The 17,609-nt window shown below is 52.0% G+C and overlaps 1 protein-coding gene and 1 long non-coding RNA gene across 2 annotated transcripts; one reads left to right on the top strand and one right to left on the bottom strand.

Moving 5' to 3' along the window:
• Positions 1-4,652: 4,652 nt before the first annotated feature.
• Positions 4,653-9,368, top strand: Ypel4 (yippee like 4). The gene is made up of 5 exons (XM_055600806.1): positions 4,653-5,093; positions 7,403-7,727; positions 7,845-7,888; positions 8,174-8,282; positions 8,407-9,368. Exons 2-5 carry the CDS (start codon positions 7,587-7,589, stop codon positions 8,494-8,496), a joined length of 384 nt encoding a protein of 127 aa, XP_055456781.1. The 5' UTR covers positions 4,653-5,093; positions 7,403-7,586; the 3' UTR covers positions 8,497-9,368.
• Positions 9,369-12,329: 2,961 nt separating this feature from the next.
• On the bottom strand, positions 12,330-14,008 carry LOC129671715 (uncharacterized). The gene is made up of 2 exons (XR_008719374.1): positions 13,777-14,008; positions 12,330-12,823 (listed from the first exon to the last, which is right to left on the bottom strand). It is a non-coding gene; the product is annotated as an uncharacterized LOC129671715 (long non-coding RNA).
• Positions 14,009-17,609: the final 3,601 nt, after the last annotated feature.

The raw sequence follows: 17,609 nt of genomic DNA, 5'->3' as shown, positions 1-17,609 counted from the left end.
ACAGCCAGGGCTACACAGAGAAACCCTGCCTTAAAAAAAAAAAAAAAAAAAATATATATATATATATATATATATATATATATATATATATATATATAGTCCAAGTTCTTTCAGGTGCCTGTGTCACCCTATAAACCCAGGTAGGTGTACTGCCTCCCTAAGATAATGAGAGGCATTTGCCGAAGCACTCGGTTATTAGTGGAGCTGGTCTTTTGTTGTATGTGTTATTAGTGGAGGTGGGCTTTTGTTGTATTTGGTTTTTTTTTTTTTGAGACAGAGCCTCACTCTCGTGCCTGTCCTGGAACTCACCACATAGACCAGACAGGCCTCTACCTCCTCGTGCTGGACTTGGGCATGTGCCATTATGAGGCTTAAAGGTGGACCTTTACATGGTGACTTTCCTCTGTCACCTTGACTGGATTAGTAAACACCTTGGACACCAGTGAGGCACTTCTTTGGGCGTGACTGGGAAGAGCTACTCTGAATGTGGCCAGCACCATTTCTTCAGCTGAGGTCCTGGACTGAATCAGAAGAGGAAGAGGAAAAAGCCACTGAAGGACCAGCATCCCACTCTGTCTCCTTCCCGATCCAACGGCATGTGAGCAAGCCCTTTCCACTGCCGCGCGTTCTCTGTGCTGATGGACTCTGTCTCCTGAACCATGCATCAAAAAAAAAAAAAAAAAAAAACCTTTCAGTTGCTTTTTGTCACGTATTTGATTATAGCAATAAGAAACACAACTAAAACAGATTGAAACCAAGAGCTTAGGAGGTTGGATCGGTTTATAATAATGAGCAAACAATTACATAGTGTTGGCTGTTAGGTATTGTTCCATGGCTGTGTGCGGTGTACATTCATTTAAATCCAGCCAGAATCCTGTGCAGCAGTTATAATTGTCAGCCCGTTTTACAGGGACCACTTTTTAAAGATTTGGATGTATGAGTGTTGTGTGTGTGTGTGTGTGTGTGTGACTAGATGGACCACCCTCATACTTAGTTCCTGCAGACATCAGAAGATGATGTTGAATCTGCTAGGAATGGAGTGATGGGTGTTTAGGAGCAGCCTTGTGGGTTCTTGAAATCGAATCCAGGACATCCACTAGAGCAAGTGCCTTTAACCCATGAGCCATTTCTCCAGGTACCACACCCAACCCATACTGTTTTAATTTTATCTTCTTTTCCAGTTTTTTGAGAGAGGGTTTCTCTGTGTAGCTCTGGCTGTCCTGGAACTCACTCCATCAACCAGGCTGGCCTCAGATATCTGCCTCACAAATGCTGGGTTAAGGCGTGTGCCGTATTAAGGCATGTGCCGTATTAAGGCATGTGCTGTATTAAGGTGTGTGCGGTATAAGCAGTTTGTCTTCCTGTATGTGTGCGTTTCATGTGCATGCCTGATGCCTTCCTAGGTAAGAAGAAGAGGGTCCTCCTGAAACTGGAGTTATCCAGAACTGTGAGGCACGATTGCTCTTAACTGCCTTTGCAGCCCCTGTCTGGTTTGTTTTTAAAGCAGGTGAGTACTTTCGTCATCCTAGCCCACGTGTTGAGTGTAGACTGAGCATAGGGTAGCTTTCTGGTCTGCGTTTCTCTTGCTGCGCCTACCTAGCACCCAGGCTTCAGGCAGGAAAGTTGCTGCCTCTCCCAGTTTTCTATGGGGATGCGTTTTTCTATGGGGAAGCATGTCGGGAGCCGCTCCCGCCATTACAAGATGGCGCCGGTTTCCTGCTTCCTGGTTCTTCTTGCCAGCATTGTTTTGCGATCTGCGCATGCGCCGCCTTATGCTAATGTAGGCTTGTGTGGTCCTCCATTTGGAGACCACATGCTAATTGGGTTTTGTGTGGAGCACCAATTACAGACGGACAGGTCGCGCTGCTGGCTATTTAAGCAGAGCACAACCCGGGGTTTGGGTCCTTCTCCATCTGCTGTTAAGAGCCTCACAATAAAGTTGCTGCTGGACAAATCCGTTGTTGCTGCGTCGTCCTTATCGGCGAGGGCTGCGCGCGACAGAAGCAAACAACAGCTTCTCCATTGGAGCTAGCAGACACAGGCTGATCCTCTTCCATTCTTCAGAACTTTAACTCTAGACTTCCACTAGCAAACTTCTAGACCCTGGAAGTAGCTCATCTTCTTTCTCTGGGGGAATTCATTCCCCCAGTCTGGTTCTTCACCGCCACTCTCCCCCTTAAGGCAGTGTTCCCAGTTCCCTGAAGATCGTTTTTGCTCAGTATTGCTTACCTATCTCAAGCCAAAGTCAAGAAGGGCCCTCGCCTCCCTTTGACATTGCTCTCTACTTTGCTTCTTTTTTTTCCCCCTAAGATTTACTTATTTATATGAGTGCTCTGTTTTCATGCGCACCAGAAGAGGGAATCAGATTTCATTACCGTTATGAGCCACCATGTGGTTGCTGGGAATTGAACTCAGGACCTCTGGAAGAGCAGTGAGAGCTTAACCTCTGAGCCATCTCCAGCCCTCCACTTTGCTTCTTAAATACAAAAAAAGAAAGAAGGAAAGGAAGGAAGGAAGGAAGGAAGGAAGGAAGGAAGGAAGGAAGAAAGAGGACAGAGTGTATAAAGCACCTGTTCTCTCTCTCCATTCCAGCCTCACGAGGTGTCCCGCCATCTCCACCCCACCTCCAAATAATTCTGTCCTGTGTCCTTGTCCCTCTCCAGCTCTATCTTTGATTATTTTGTTCCTTTGTTGGTTTAAATTTATAAATAACCTTTTTGCTTCCAGCTTTAAATCCACACCCTTAGGATCTTTCCTTTCTTCTCAAGACTGGATCCTCTAGTTCCTCTTCCTTTTCTATTTCCTTTCTGTTCCTTTGTTTGGTTTATCATGCCGTGTGCGATAATGTTGCTGTGGGGGTGGCAGTGTGCCACAGAGTGCATGTAGCAGCCAAGGACAGCTGTCTGGGGACTGAACTGGGTTTTCAGTCCGGCTTTTGCAGCAAGTGCATTTACCTAATAAGCCAGCTCTATAACTTCAGTATTTACCTTTTTTATCTGTTACGCAGACAGAATCCACCCCATTCCCTCCCCACCTTTCTGGTGTTTGTTTGTTTGTATGAGAGCTTTGAACTCCTGATCCTCCCATCTATACCTCCACAGTGATGGAATTACAGGCAGGCACGGTCAGGCCAGCTTCTCACACTGTAGCCCAGACTGGCTGACCTCTTACTCAGAGGAATCCTCTCACCTCCGCTTCTTGAAGGCTGGTAACCACCATTCCAGACTCCTTTTCTTTCTTTAGCCGGCTCTTCTCATTTTCAGGCCTCTAATACTAGGCCTCATGACAAACACATTGTGTTTTCATGGTTTACCTAATCTCCAGACTTGACCCTAATCGAATGTTCAGAATCCCCTTTTCTTCTAACCCACCTAGCAGGATCGCTCATTCTCTGTTTTTTCTGCCTTGACTTCACCCCCACATGTGAGAAAAGGAATAGGTAGAAAACTACTCTCCAGACGTGTGTTTCAGCTTTCATTCTCTGAAAGCCTAAGATGTAGAACAGGGAGTTTTGTCTTGTGGTCAGGGCATGTTCTGGTCTACATATTTCAGTGACAGACACAGTTCTGAACTCCATGGGAAGCATTATAGATCAGATGAGTTTTAACTGAAAGCTGATTAAAAAAAAAAAAAAATCAAGGGAAAATGTAAGGTCTCCATAAGACAAAAATTTGGCATCATGTCTCTTGAAATATCAAAAAATTAATAGAAAATAGTTTCTGGGCTTAGGGATTATAAATAGAGGATGTGGCTTTTGTTTGTATTTGTTTGGTGTTTCTTTTTATTTATTCCTTATCTTACCATGAAGCACAGGCTGGCCTGGAATTTGCAGTCCTCCTGCCCGCTCCATTGCCCGGTGTAGAGAATGCTGTTCTGAAATGACACTAACTCATAGCAAAACTCCTCAATTTAATAGTTAGCTAAAAAAGAGAGGGAGAACACAAGAAAATTACGTTACTCTTTCCTCAGTGCCTGTTGTGCGTTAGGCACGTCTTTGGAAGTTTACACGCTACCTCACACAGTCCCTCCATGAGGTAACTATGATTAGCTTCACTCGGCAGAAGAGCAACTGGATGGCACAGGAGCATTAGTCACTAGCCTGTGGTTCCTGGTGAATAATTGGCAGAGCTAAGATTTCAACTCAGGTGTCTTTGAGATCAAAGCCAGACACTTGGCCCTTCTCTGAAGACGCAGGCAAGCTACTATTTTGCAAGTGTCTCTAGCATGCAGGGCTCCGCACTGGACAGATGAGGACTCGGGGTGCAGAGAGGTTTCCCTGAGGAGCTGCCTCTGAAAGTTTACAGCCGAGTCAGAGTCAAGAAGCTCAAGTCACATGGGTGTCTTCATTTGCAGCACAAACAACTTGGAGGTCGTGGACAAGAGGTTCCTGGGTGCAAAATGTCATATTTGACCCGGGCTGCTTTGGAGCCATTAAACAGCCATCAGAGCTTCCAAGTACAGTACTGTTGAGTTTGAGCCGGGTCTGTCATCCCTGACAATTCATATATCCTTCCCGCCCTGCATCAGGGCTGATGTCAGAGTTGAAGTGGGAAAACGTATGATGAGTGTGTGTGTACTTCCTGGCTCTCCACACCCACCCTCACTTCAGCAGCCTTCTTGCTCCTCTCTCCATCCCTGGCCTTCATTGGCCACACGGCCTTGCTCCTTAACAGCCTTTTTCTCCCTTTGCCCACCACCAGGAAGACATCCCAAGCCAGCCACCCCTCTGCCCCCACTCCCTGACATCACTCCTCTAGCCGGTCCCTTGATGCCTGCCCCCTCCCTCCCTCTCCCGCCGCCTCCTGTGTCTCCCAGCCCTGCTCTGACGTGGGAGGTGAGGGGGGTGGGGGTTGGGTGAGTCACAGTGTTATGATGCAGTTCCACAACACACAGCCACATTTACCCACAGACCGAGGTGCGGAACAAGAGGCAACCTCTGCCCCCCGCAGCTGTCCAGCCTGCAGTCCCAGTCCTCAGCCCCCAGCTACCCTCCCCAAATCCTATCCCCTTCCCAACTGAAGGAGCCAAGAGAGAAGAGAGAAGAGTGAGCTGAGAGATTGAGGTAGACGGAGATCTCTGGAGCAGACCTCAAGGTGAGGGGGCAGCCCTTCTCCAAATCAATTTTCCCCCTTTGCAAATTCCCTCTTCCTGCTGCGTGTTGCTTTCTCCCCTTCGCAAAGCATTATTCATCCACCCTTGTCCTCCCTTCCCCCTCCCCGCTGCCTCCGCGCCTCTCTGCTCTTCCATCCTTCCCCAAGCTCTACCGATTCTCTGGCAGTTATTTCCCGGCAACTTTGGCTGCGGGAGCAGACATCACTGTTTATTGTTTTTGCTGCTGGTGCAGACCCCCAAAGCCCGCCCTGGGCGCTTGCTGCTCTGCTAATTATTTGGACCATACCATATTGAGAACGCTGGCCCAGGGGGAGGCAAAACCTCACAGCAATTGAATCCATCCATTGTGAGCAAACGTCCCCCTCCCCTTCCCTATCCCCTGAGAGGCACTGGATTCGCACCTGGTTCCACCACTCTGCCTCATCACTTCTGCTGTCAGTAGCCAGGCTTCCTAGTTGCAAGCCTTCTGCTCCCCTCACCTCCCACAATCCAGCCCCATCTTAACACCAGGGAATTGTCCTCTTCCCAGCACTCACCTTTGTTTTTGTTTGTTTTGTTTTCCTGCCCCCAGTCATTTGCCTGATTTGCTTCACCCCATGACAAGAGATGGCAGAGAAGGGAGAAGAAATGACCCCAACTCTCCTTTTCATGATTTTTTTTTTTTTTTTTTTTTTTTTTTTTTTTGGCCTTCTTTGCAGCTTCTCCTCTGCTGGACAGAAAGGCAGGGGAAAGGGAGGGAGGCGTGACAGTGACGGAAGGACAGGGCTGGGGAAGGAGCCAAAGATAACGGGAGGGGGCAAGTCTGGTATCTCTTGAAGCAGGTGTTTCAAGGTGGCACCCTGAGGGGAACTGGAGATAAGCTGGAGGCAGATCAAGGGGGAGATGCTGAACTGAAGCAAGGAGGGTCACAGTACCCTGAATGTCACCCTGAATTCAGCCCAAGGTGCCTCTCTGGGGCTCGGCCAAGGGCAGAGGACCAGGCACTGAAGAAGACGGTCTTACTCAGGGACATTCACGGGAAGACTTCTATGGCAGCCCTTGGAGAGAAGAGAGGAGCCTGGGTGCTCATGACCACAGGGAGGACAGAGCAGCCCGTTTATCCTGGCAACTGGAGCCATACCGCCTCCTCTGCTGGGTGGTCTAACATCACTGGAGCTCTTGCGGTTATCTCTGAAGGAGACACAGGCCATCCCAAAGAGGCGGGGCGGCACGTCGCCTGCTTGTGGGAGTTAACAGAGGACTTATCCTTATCCCCCTCCTGCAGTACCCTCAGCCACTTCGGGACTGGGGTGTGAGCAGGCAGACACCAGCGTCTCAGCTCCTTAATCAGATCCCTGCAATTCTCATTTGCTGCTGCCTCGCCACTGCTGTGCTCTGGCTCCATAGAGAAGAAATATTTTCTGCCTTGTGTCCCAAAGCCCAGCTTTTGAAAATAAGGAATCCTCCTACCCTGATGTTTCCTGCTAACGTTGCTTGCACGCTCTGCCACACAGCCCAGGAGTCTGGCTTCTGAGCTGCTGCCCATTTTCCAAAGGTCCAGCTGTCAAGACTTGCTGGAGGAAAGATAATTTTTCTTCTAGGGCTAGGTGCCTGTCATTGACTCAGAGCTAAGGCAGCGGTAAGTAAATAATGAGACTAGAGGACCAGAAGCTAGAAAGACAGCCAGCGCTCCCTCTAGCCTGGGGTCTCTGCGGCCCCGGGTGCAGGACTGGCAAGCAGCTACGTGTAAGGGCTGGATGCTGAAAAGCTACCAAGTTCTGTGGAGTTCCAGGACCCAACCCCAGGAGAGGGCTGAAACGCTGCGTGTGCCCATCTGCCTGCTCCTTCTTCCTTCCCAAAACGTGGGCCAATCGTAGGAGGCCCTTAGACGGAAAAAGAACCAAACAGGCCAAACAAACAAATAAAAGAAATAAACCTTCAGGTCGGCCTGACTTTTCAAAAGGCTCCGAGCTCCTGTTAGGGCGCAGTTCCTCACAGAACTGGACACAAGAGGGGTCCCTTGCAGGCTGCTCGCACGGCAGTGTCTATGCCAGCAGGCTGCTCTCAGTGGAAAATGCTGGAGACTGCTACTGTCTCCGGAGAGAGAAAGGTACCAACTCCCTGGCTGTGGTACAAGACGCCGGAACGGCTGCCAGAACAGAACGGGACTCTGGGGGACAGAAAGTGCAATGGGAGGCCGAGGGCTGGTGGCGATGGGGATGGCGGGGTTGAGGTGAGCGAGCTCCATCTCTCGCCGCTCAGGAGCCTCGCGAAGTCACGCCTCCCCTGACGCACCCTCTTCTCTTACCAGGTGACTTCCATTTCCATCTGGTTCTCGTCTGGGGGGGCCCTGGCCGGGCAGCCCCCCCACACTCCCACTGTCCCGAAACACGGCTCTAGCCAATCTGCTCCGCTGCTTTACCTGCGACCGTCTCTGCGGGGGCTGCACGGCTCCAGCCCCGCCGGCCCGCCAGGGCATCGTCCTCCAGCCCGTCATGCCCAGCTGTGACCCCGGCCCGGCCCCTGCCTGTCTACCCGCCAAGACTTTCCGCAGCTATCTGCCGCGCTGCCACCGCACTTACAGTTGCGTCCACTGTCGGGCACACTTGGCCAAACACGACGAGCTTATTTCCAAGGTAACGCTGGAGGGAGGGCCCGCCACTCCCCCAGTCTTTTACTCCAGGCCCGCTGGGACGCAGGCAGTGGGGCTAAGGGCTACCCGGTGGTACCCACTGTCTATCCTGTCTCCACAGTCCTTCCAAGGGAGCCATGGCCGGGCCTACCTGTTTAACTCCGTGTGAGTCTACCTGTTTCTTTGTGTGTATGCGCTTGTGTTCCAACAGCTTTCCTCATTGCAGAATGGGGGTGAGCCTCCAAAAGGACCCGGTACTTCTTACAAAGGGGTTCAGAAAAGCGGTCTAGCTTTGTGGGCGTAAGACGGCCCAAGCACCTATCCTAACGGGGTGGAGTGCTGCCGGCAGCGGCTTCTGGTGTTCCCCAGGCAGACATCCTTTCGGGTTGGTTGGGGGCTGGACTGACAGGGCAACTCTACTGTGTGCTGGGTCCTTGTTTCCTGAGACAGGGTCAACGTGGGTTGTGGGCCAGCTGAACAGCGCCTCCTGCTCACAGGACTCCACTCGGTAGCCGACATTTTCTGTGAAAGCTGCAAGACCACACTGGGCTGGAAATATGTGAGTCCCCATGGCCCTCCAACCCCAGCGCCCACACGCCAGGCCTTTGCTCGGCCCGCAGAGGGGGTCCCGAGGGGAGACACTTCCCACGGTCACTACTCTACTCCTCCCCCTCCGCCCCCAGGAACAAGCTTTTGAGACCAGCCAGAAATACAAAGAAGGGAAATACATCATTGAGATGTCACACATGGTGAAAGACAACGGCTGGGACTGAGGGCCTCAGCGGGCTGTGACCCTCCTCCGCATGCCCCACCCCTCACCAGTCCCCTGACCCTGCCACGCAGTCCACACCAGCATGAGTACTGCCCACCCCTGGGGAAAGCTGGCTCCGAGTGACCACCCTTCCCCCGTCACAGCGTACCAGGACCCTTTGGAGCAGGAGCCTGGGACACCCCAGGGGTGGTTAAGGCTCAGGAGTGGGTAGCAGCCAGGGAAATACAGAACAGGGTGTCGGGGGATGGTTGTGGCACTGAAAGTGATGGCAGGGCGTGAACTCAGGCAGACAGGACTACGAATTACCAGATTTGATCGGCCTTTTTTGAATGAGATAGGACTACGAATTACCAGATTTGATCGGCCTTTTTTGAATGAGCAGGACATTGGTGGTGGTGCTGGACCACAGGGCAGCAAAGACTTCCGCCGGAGTGAAATTTTGGCCTCAGCTATCAGGGCCCCAGAGTCAGAGGGCAGTTTGTCCACCCCCATTCTCCGTTAAGGACTAGGGATGGGGCCAATACAAGAAAGACCACAAACCCTAGACCCTGGGAAATCATTACAGGGGTTTCCATTTCACTCCACTGTTTACCTTGGCACTAAAGAGGCACTTTCAAGTATCTAATCTTTGCCATTGGGTGGGGTGGGGAAAGCTGCTCCAAGAACAGCACCCGCCCCCAGCTGGCTGTTGCCAGAGAGCAGTCTTATGGGCGTTCCCCAAGGCCCAGCCGCTGCTCCCTGGGACCCGGTTCCCTGGAGGTGGATCGGCAGCGCTGCGGGACCAGTCTTTCCTGGGACTGCCACCAGCGAATGAAACTTTTGTATGATACATAAAGTGTTTGGGTCTATTTTTAATAAAAAGGGCAGAAGGAACTGTGAGGTGCTGTTCTGGCTTTCCTTCCTTGGGTATGGACCCTGCACTGCCTTCTTTGGACCAGTAGGAGGCAGCACTTGCCTCACCGCGGCAAGCTCCTCCACCGGCTTCCCAGGCGGTAAACATCTAGGTGAACCACGAGGTGTGGGTTTTTATGAGCCTGTCCAAGAGGCGCATCTAACGTTTCCTGGCCCCTCGACCTCTCCCGGTGAGAGTGCAAGCTTATCAGAGATTAAAAATCAACCCATGGATAGCCGTGAGGCTAAAATGAAATCCCCGGGCTGAGATGCTGCTGGCAGCTGACCTAAAGCGGGACATAGCTCCAACTATAGCGCCAACACGAAAGTATGACGTAACGAACACGAGTGCGGTGCACTGACGGGAAATCTCCATCTGGAGGGGAAGACTAGACTTGTGGTAAAACGACCCGTCATAAGTTACTCTTATTTCTAGATCGACCCATGGGCATCGCAAATGTCAGTACGTGTCATTTGCAGGCACTGTGCTGAACTCCAGGGATGCGCAGTGAGCAAGCCAGCCATGGCCGGGCTTCTTGGAGCTCAGTCTAGTGGCCAGAAGAGGCTAGGCAACCCCAACAGAAGACAATGAGGGCCCTAGTTCAGACTGGCTTCCTAGATTTGAGGAGTAAAGATCTGGGAGAGATTCAGACAGAACCGTGTGCTGTGGCACAGGCTGGGCTAACTGGAGACAACTTTTTCCGTGGCTGAAACAGAAATGCAGGAGGAAAAGACACAGAAGATTAAAGTGGGAGACGGGAAGCACTGTGAACCTTAGAGGACCGTGATTTCATCACGAGGACCCTGGGAAGGCACGGATAAACCACTGTCGCTCTGAAACATAGCCTGGGCTGGCCCTCTAACCTGCTATATGACTTTGAACTTGTAATCTTCCTGCCTCCACCTTCCAAGCATGCTCTGCCAAATCTGGCTTTTGTGGCGTTAGGGATCAAGTTCAGGGCTTTTTGCATGCTATTCGAGCACTCTATTGACTGAGCCACAACCCCATCCTAAAACCTAAAAAAAAAAAAAAAAAAAAAAAGGGAAATGGCTGTTTTGTGCCAGACATGAAGCTTTTCTCTGGGATGGGGTGCCATGTTTCCACTATGCAGCTCTGGCTTCCCTGGAACTTCCTATACAGATAGAGCATGCTAGTCTCAAACTCAGTTCTACCCGCCTCTTGAGTGGAGTGCTGGGATTATAGGTGCGCACCACTGTACCCAGGGAGGCTCGGGTAACTTTGACTGAGTATTTAGAGCTACCTGTACTTTCTCAAATGCTCAACGTCAGCATGGAGACACAAGCCAGAAACACTGAGCACCGGGGCCAGAGAAGGATGTGACTGTTTAGCTGCGTTGATACCAGCACCATCTTTCCTTAAACTCTAGTAGGGATCCGATTCCATCCCTTGGCCCCATGCTTACTTCACCAGAGCACGCTCAAAACTGCTCAAGGCGAGCCCTGCGAAAGACAGAAAAGCCAATGGCATGCTTGTGTAACGTGATGAGACTCGGGGCCTGGCTTAACAGATCAATCCTTTAGAAGAACGTGGGCAGCACTATCCAAATCCTAGGCGACCAGGCAGGTTTGCCTTCAAGAACCATCACAATTAAGTGATGTGGCCAGGAGGGGTCACGCTGCAAACTGAGTGGAGCCCTCTTTCCCACATATCCTAGAGGCAGGAAGGAGCATTAGAGGATACGAGGGATACTGAGGCCTAGCAACCGTCCTCTGCTGTTAGCCCTGCCCCTTTCCTGCGCACCTCCGTATTCCCATAGGTCTTCTGCGGGCCCCACATCTCTCCCACACTTCACACAAACCCACAATCCCCAAGCTTCATACTGCCCCTGGGTTTTGCCTTAAGCTGAAGCCTCCAGATGATACCCTCAAATAACCAGCAGGTGGCATCAAAGCCACTCACCCAGCAGTTCAAACCTCTCCTCCAGACAGGTCTAGAAAAATACGGGTGCCTTTCTGATGGGCTTAGGACAGAAAATTCTCACTTAGAAGCTCTACAGCCTTAACCAAACAGCCTTTTCATCTCTCAAGTGGCTCCACAAACCCAGACTCCCACCGGGGTAGCTGACTGGTGCCAGATGGGAGAGAAAGCAGCAGAGCCGAGGAGGCTGCCGGCACTGGGTAGCACCACAAGGCCGATGCCCTTTTAACATTGCACTGCTCGTTACAGGTGAAGACAGTAGCACAATGTGAAAAGAGCTCCGGCCAGCAGCAGCAGCACGCCGGCTTTGCCTCCTCACCCTTTCTCCCAGTCCCCGGCCCACTCAGCTCGAAGCCTGGCTCTTTTCCTCACTTCCTTCCCAGCAAAGATCCCTTTTCCCTTGAAGGGTTGTGGTGCAGGGCCAAAGGAGGCAGCCTGATGGGTTCCCAGCATTTGGCACTTCTTCCTCAAAAGGAAATAACTGTTAAAAGTAAAATAAAAAGTCCAGGTGACAACAGCATCAGGTTGCAGGCCAGAGAGAACCTTCTGCTCACTCATGTCCAGTCTACAGCTATGTTTGCATGGAAACCTTGGAGGTCTCAAGATGACGATCTCAGGCGCTGGATGGATATCCATGGCCAGAGTAATGGCAAATAACTACAAGAGCTCAGGCAGGAGGGAGAAGCTCCCAGACCTGGAGGTGCAAGCAACTAAAGCCCCACTCTTTCCTTTTGATGTCTTCAGAGTCTTCTATGGATGTGGTATTATGCAAAATGGCCGGTGATTTAGCTCACATAGGGTAAGCTTTCGCTGATAGTGGGGTGGTTTTCTGTCCACCGCCTGAGTTTAGCTGTGGAGTCTTCACACTCATTTCCATGACCCCAGTCCATTACCCTCATCTTCAGGACAATGGAGACTGAGAAAAACTTAAAGCCCGGCAGCATTCTAGAGTCACACACCATTCAGAGCTACTGACCAGAAAGAAACCAGGCACAGCGCTGACCCAGGGGACGGAAGCTGAGGAGCAACTCCTCCCTGTGGAGATTCATTCAGACCATTGAGTAGCTTCGGGGAGGCCTCCCCCAGCCCCCATTGCAACAAGCAGGAAAAATGGAGGACTGAATTCTATCTGGGAGCTCTTCCTCTGGGTTTGCCTCCTCCCACCCCCTCAGGAAGCAGGAGAGTGTCTTTCCCGCCTTCCCAGGCAGAGTTTGTTCTTGTAATCTGCTAACGTTGGGGCCTGCCCCACAGTTTGCACAGTTCTAATGGACAGAAACCAAGGCCTGGCTTGGGTCAGTCGCCAGGCCTCTATGCTCTTGGAGTTGGGCAAGCCAGTTGGAAACAGGACCTGGCCAACATGGGGCAGAGGGACAAAGACAAGACTACTGAGGGAGCTTCACGGTAGCCAAAGAAGATTCTTCATCAAGGAGACCCCAGATCTTTCCTTAGGGAGCGAAGGGAGAAGTAGTCCCTCGGAGCTCAGGCGCCCAACTCATTCCTGTGAGGGGAGACCAGCAATTCAACAGCCAGCAGGACCCCTCCCCCACCTTGGGCCTAGGAGCCATCCCCCAGCTCCTTCCAGAAGAGGGTGTAGAAACAGAGGAGGAAATGGGGGAGGGGAGGCCTGGCTCAAGTTCTCTCCGCTCCCCCTCCTCATTGGCCACCATCTTCCGGCCCCTGCCCGCCAGAGCAGCAGGAATGGGGCCCAGCCTGTGGAAAGGAGAGAAAGGGCAGGTGGGGGGTTAGCTGGAGCAGCAGGGGCAAGGGGCTGGCTCCAACTGTCTCCTTTTGCAATCTCCCCACCTCCTCCCGCAACCATGGCGACGGGAGGAGGAGAGCAGGAGGGTCCTGAAAGCCCTGTTCTGTGAATGGGATGAGAGGGGCAGCTGGGAAGTGTGGGGTGAGGGGCGCTTTCCCTCGACACCCAACTGTGTCCCCGCCACACCTCGAGGCTGGACCACACGCGCTCGCACGCACACGCACAAACTCAGTCATACTTGCTGCACAACTCACCCCTCGGTCGACACTCGCCCCAACTGGAGGGTGGAGGCACGGCTCCCCACGTCCTCGCAAGCCCACCGCTACTAGCTGGCGCCAGCCTCACACCCCTGCAGCAAGTGGGGCTCGCCGCACAAGTTGTGGAGGTGACGAATCCCTGCAATGCTCCAGCGGCTCACCGAACACACCCTCCCGAGCCCAGGGGCTGGCGGAGGGCTCAGCCTCTGAGCCCCCCACCCATCCCCACCACGCCCCCCATTGGGAAAATGACAGTGAGGCCACCTCAGAAAGACACGCCTGGTGCTCCCCAGATAGTATTTCGAAAGGAAAAACAGAGAAGATGCCTACGAGTGGAGAATGGGGGTGGGGGAGCAGAGGGGAGGAAAAGGCCGGAGCCCCCCCTCCCCTCACCAAGAGAAGGAAACCGAAAGGCCCCGAGCTCCCGATACCTACACAGCGCTCTTCTTAGGCTCCTCGGCCCGCCACCTCCTTCTTCCCGGGCTCTTTCTCTGCCTTTCCCTCCCTTTCGGCTCCCCTTCCCGGCCTCATCCCCTGCGCACGCCCTCTCGAACCCCGGCGGGCTCGAGGCCCCGCCGGCCGTCCCTCCACCCGCCGGCCGGGACCGAGGCTCCGGGATGGGCCGGCCGCGGCGCTCCGCTGCTCTACAATGCGGCTCTTGCCCCCGCGCCCCCTTTCTCCTTCCACACTCCCTGCCGTCCATCTTGAATACTTGGGATTCTTGAATGGAGTGAGCAGGATCCGCTCCCCCAGGCTCCCATTGGCTGCGCGTTAACCCTTTTGAAACGAGATCCTCCCTCCCATTGGCCGCCAGGCTCCCCTCTCCTCCCCCCAACTCCCATCCTCTCCGCCTCTCCACAGCCCTCGAGGTCAGGGCGCTCCCGGCGCCCCCTCCCCTGGCCTCCCGCCTCCCGTTCTGCTCCACTCCAGGATGCCCCTCTCCCAGCTCTTTTCCACCCGTCACCCCCCCAACGCACACAGACACAGGCACGCACACACCACTGCAGGTGAAGGCGAATGCGATTCCCGCCAAATGTAACTTGCGGCTGGGCTGGCCCTGTTCCCAGACGCCCCCGGTGCTGGACTTGGAGACCTCTGAGCGATGCACCCAATCAGTTTCCTGCCCATCCGAAGCACCCGCTCTGAGCAGAAGCACTTCTCCGGCCGGGAATTCTCCCCGCGTTCTAGCCTCACCCGGAGCGGTGCGGGAGCCTGGAGAATTATTCGCGCCCCCTGGGCTGGGCAGGAAGCTGGCAACTCCAGAAGAGGTGGGGCTGTTCAGGAGAACTAATTCCGAGCGCCGCAGGGCAAGCCTGACCCGATCAGGAATGCGCAGCGTCTGAAGCCCTGTTCAGTCCACCATTACCCCTGTCCAGGCTGGCCTGCTGGCACCGGTTAGGGTCTTTGAGCTGGGAGTCCCAGGAGGAAGGAGAGACTGGGGGGATACATCAGGAGCGTGTATCTGGCTCCATGTCTGCCTGTAACAGGCACGCAGCAGTCATGTTCCTTCTCCGGGCCTCAGTCTCCTCAGTTGCAAAAGGGTGAACCAGAACAGAGCGGTCGTGTGGAATTTTCTGGGTAAAAAAGGAAATGGTTCTATATGTGTGTCACCCAAGATGGTAGCCACCAGACACACGAAGCCATCGAGCACTTGAAATCTGGCTAGAGTAGAGGAACTGGTTTTTAAATTTAGTTTAAGCTGGGTGGTGGTGGTGGTGGTGGTGATGGTGATGGTGGACCCCTTTAATCCCAGAGGCAGAGGCAGGAAGATCTCTGTGAGTTCCAGGCCAGCCCCGTCTACAGAGCAAGTTCCAGAACAGTCAGGACTACACAGAGAAACCCTGTCATGAAAAACAACAACTAAGCCCCAAAAAAACTTAGAATCACTTTAAATGTTATCAGTATATATTAATTGTATAATGAGTTTTATTATGACTCTGTGTTTGTGTGTGTGTGTGTGTGTTTATCTTGTGTGTATTTGTTTTGTTTTGAGACAGGGTGTCACAACCTCAGATTTGCTCTAAAACTGACGCTGGCCCTTTACTTTTATATAGTGGCTACTTTATTTGACAGTATAGTACATATCTAGAATCTTTGCCCTGATAAATAGCAGAATATTCTTGGATGTTTGCTTTGTTTCTTTCTCTGTGTATATGTTGTTGTTTTGTTTTTGTTTTTGAGACAAGGTCTTGCTAGGTGGTGGTCCAAATCCACCCCAGATTTCCAGCAGTCAGCTTCACTCAGCCATCCGAATGCTGTGATTAACACCTACCGTGCTCCAACACTCCTCTTGAGGCTTTTTGTTGTTGTTTGGCTTGGTTTGGTTTTTTTCCTCTTAGTAAAGAAATTCCTGGGGCTGGAGAGATTATGGCTCAGCAGTTAGGAGCACTGGCTGCTCTTCCAAAGGACCCAGGTTCAATTCCCAGCACCCACATAGCAGTTCACAGCTGTCTGTAATTCCAGTTTAGACACCCTCACACAGATGTATGCAGGCAAAGCACCAATGTACATAAAACATAAATAAATAAAATATTAAGAACAAAAAAGATATTCCTTCATTTTGTTAGAAGCTGTGCTGATTTCCAGACCCACGTCACTAAGGGCATCAATACCCAGGGAAGGAAATTCCAGATCCCTGCCCAGAACTTGGTTCGTCTAGATGCCGTCTTTTTTCTTTTTAGTGTTAGTGTTGCTTAGCATGCAGTGCATACAGGGCACACGCATGGAGGTCGGAAGACAGCTTACTGAGGTTGCTTCTCTCCTTCCACCAGGTAGAAACCACTGTGTTTTTACGAGGCTAGAGACTAATAATGCTGGCCATGGCTGAGACAAGCTCAGCACTTGGGAGACAAAGGCCGGAGATCAGGAGTTTAAAGTCATTCTTGGCCACAAAATGAGCTTGAGGACAGCCTGGGCTACGTGGGAATCCTTTTCAACAGCCAAAAAGAAAGATTTTGTCAGGGATGGAGAGAGGGCATGCGACTTGACTAAGGGCACAGGCAATATGTTTGTTCCTGAGTTAATATGCACCAGTAAAACCAGTACAGCTTAGTATACACATGTACATATCATTAAGTTCATTTAATACGTGCTTTTTAACCAAGGCCATATGGGAGCTGGTGTGAGTTAACCGCCGAGACTGACGTGTAAGGATGGTGAGTTGTGGGAAATTCCAATAGCTTCCTTCAGGCAACACACGAACCCCTGCGCTCCAGTGTAGCCGGAGCTACAATGAAAGAAGCAGAAGCTAATTGTAGTGGTTCATACCTGCAGTCCTAGTACTTGAGAGGCTGAGGCAGAAGTGCCAAAAGTTTGAGACCAACCTGGGCTACATATTAAAGATTATTAAAGAAGAAAGAGGAGGAAGGAGAAGAAAGAGAGAAAGAAAAAAAACATCTCAACACCTACTTCCTGAATCAATGTTAGTGAATGATCTCATGGTGTCTCGAGGGAGTGGAAGAATGACTGGATTGATTCATTTGGGGGCTGATTCAGAAATACAACCGGCCAGGACTTGTGGAGAAGTGGATGTCCAGCGTTCACATAGAGATAAGCTCAGGCCACACACACAGCTTTCTAACATCGCCCAGAGGGCACTAGTAAAGAGGAGGGCTGCCCCAGGCTGAACTTACAGAATATTTGTGCAATGCTTCCAGCAGGCTCCGCCAGGATAGTACACCATGTGTCAGGAAAAGTCAAAGAGATACCTAGGAAGTGGCTCTGTCTTCAACATCCCTTTACGCCCAGGTGAGCTAGCTACTGCGTCTTCTTTGCAGAGGGACAGGCAACTTCAGGGTAGGGAAGACTTGGAATGGAACTCAAAAGGGATGCCTGGAGGTAGCAGCTGAGGCTTGACGGTCCAAAAGGATGTAGAGAGAAGACAGTGGTTGGGGCGAGTAAGAGGTCCCCACAGAGAAGGAACAATATAAAAGCTGAGAGGTGGAGATATGGTGGAAGGTGCCCTGGAGTGTTTGGGAGTTCCCCCACAGCCCCCAGTGTGTGTGGAAGAAAACAGGAGCAGTGGGAAAGCAAGCTAGGGCAGACGCTAGGGTATCTGAGCTACTGCTCAGCTCCAAAGACATCATTTTCCTTGAAGGTTCTCTTTCCCTTCCCAAGCAAAGCTGCCCATGTACTCATCTAGCAGGCCTAGCACCTCTATCCTGAGCTCTCTGCTGTGTGCCTTGGTCTAAACCTCCTCTGTGCAACAAGACATCTTCTGAGGGCACAGCAACTCTCCTTCCCCAGCAGAGGACGATTCTCTTGGTTCT

This window comes from Psammomys obesus, unplaced genomic scaffold (genome assembly GCF_907164565.1).
Source record: "Psammomys obesus unplaced genomic scaffold, mPsaObe1.curated_primary_1811, whole genome shotgun sequence".
Taxonomy (NCBI): domain Eukaryota; kingdom Metazoa; phylum Chordata; class Mammalia; order Rodentia; family Muridae; genus Psammomys; species Psammomys obesus.
This window is presented reverse-complemented; position numbering and strand designations above follow the sequence as displayed.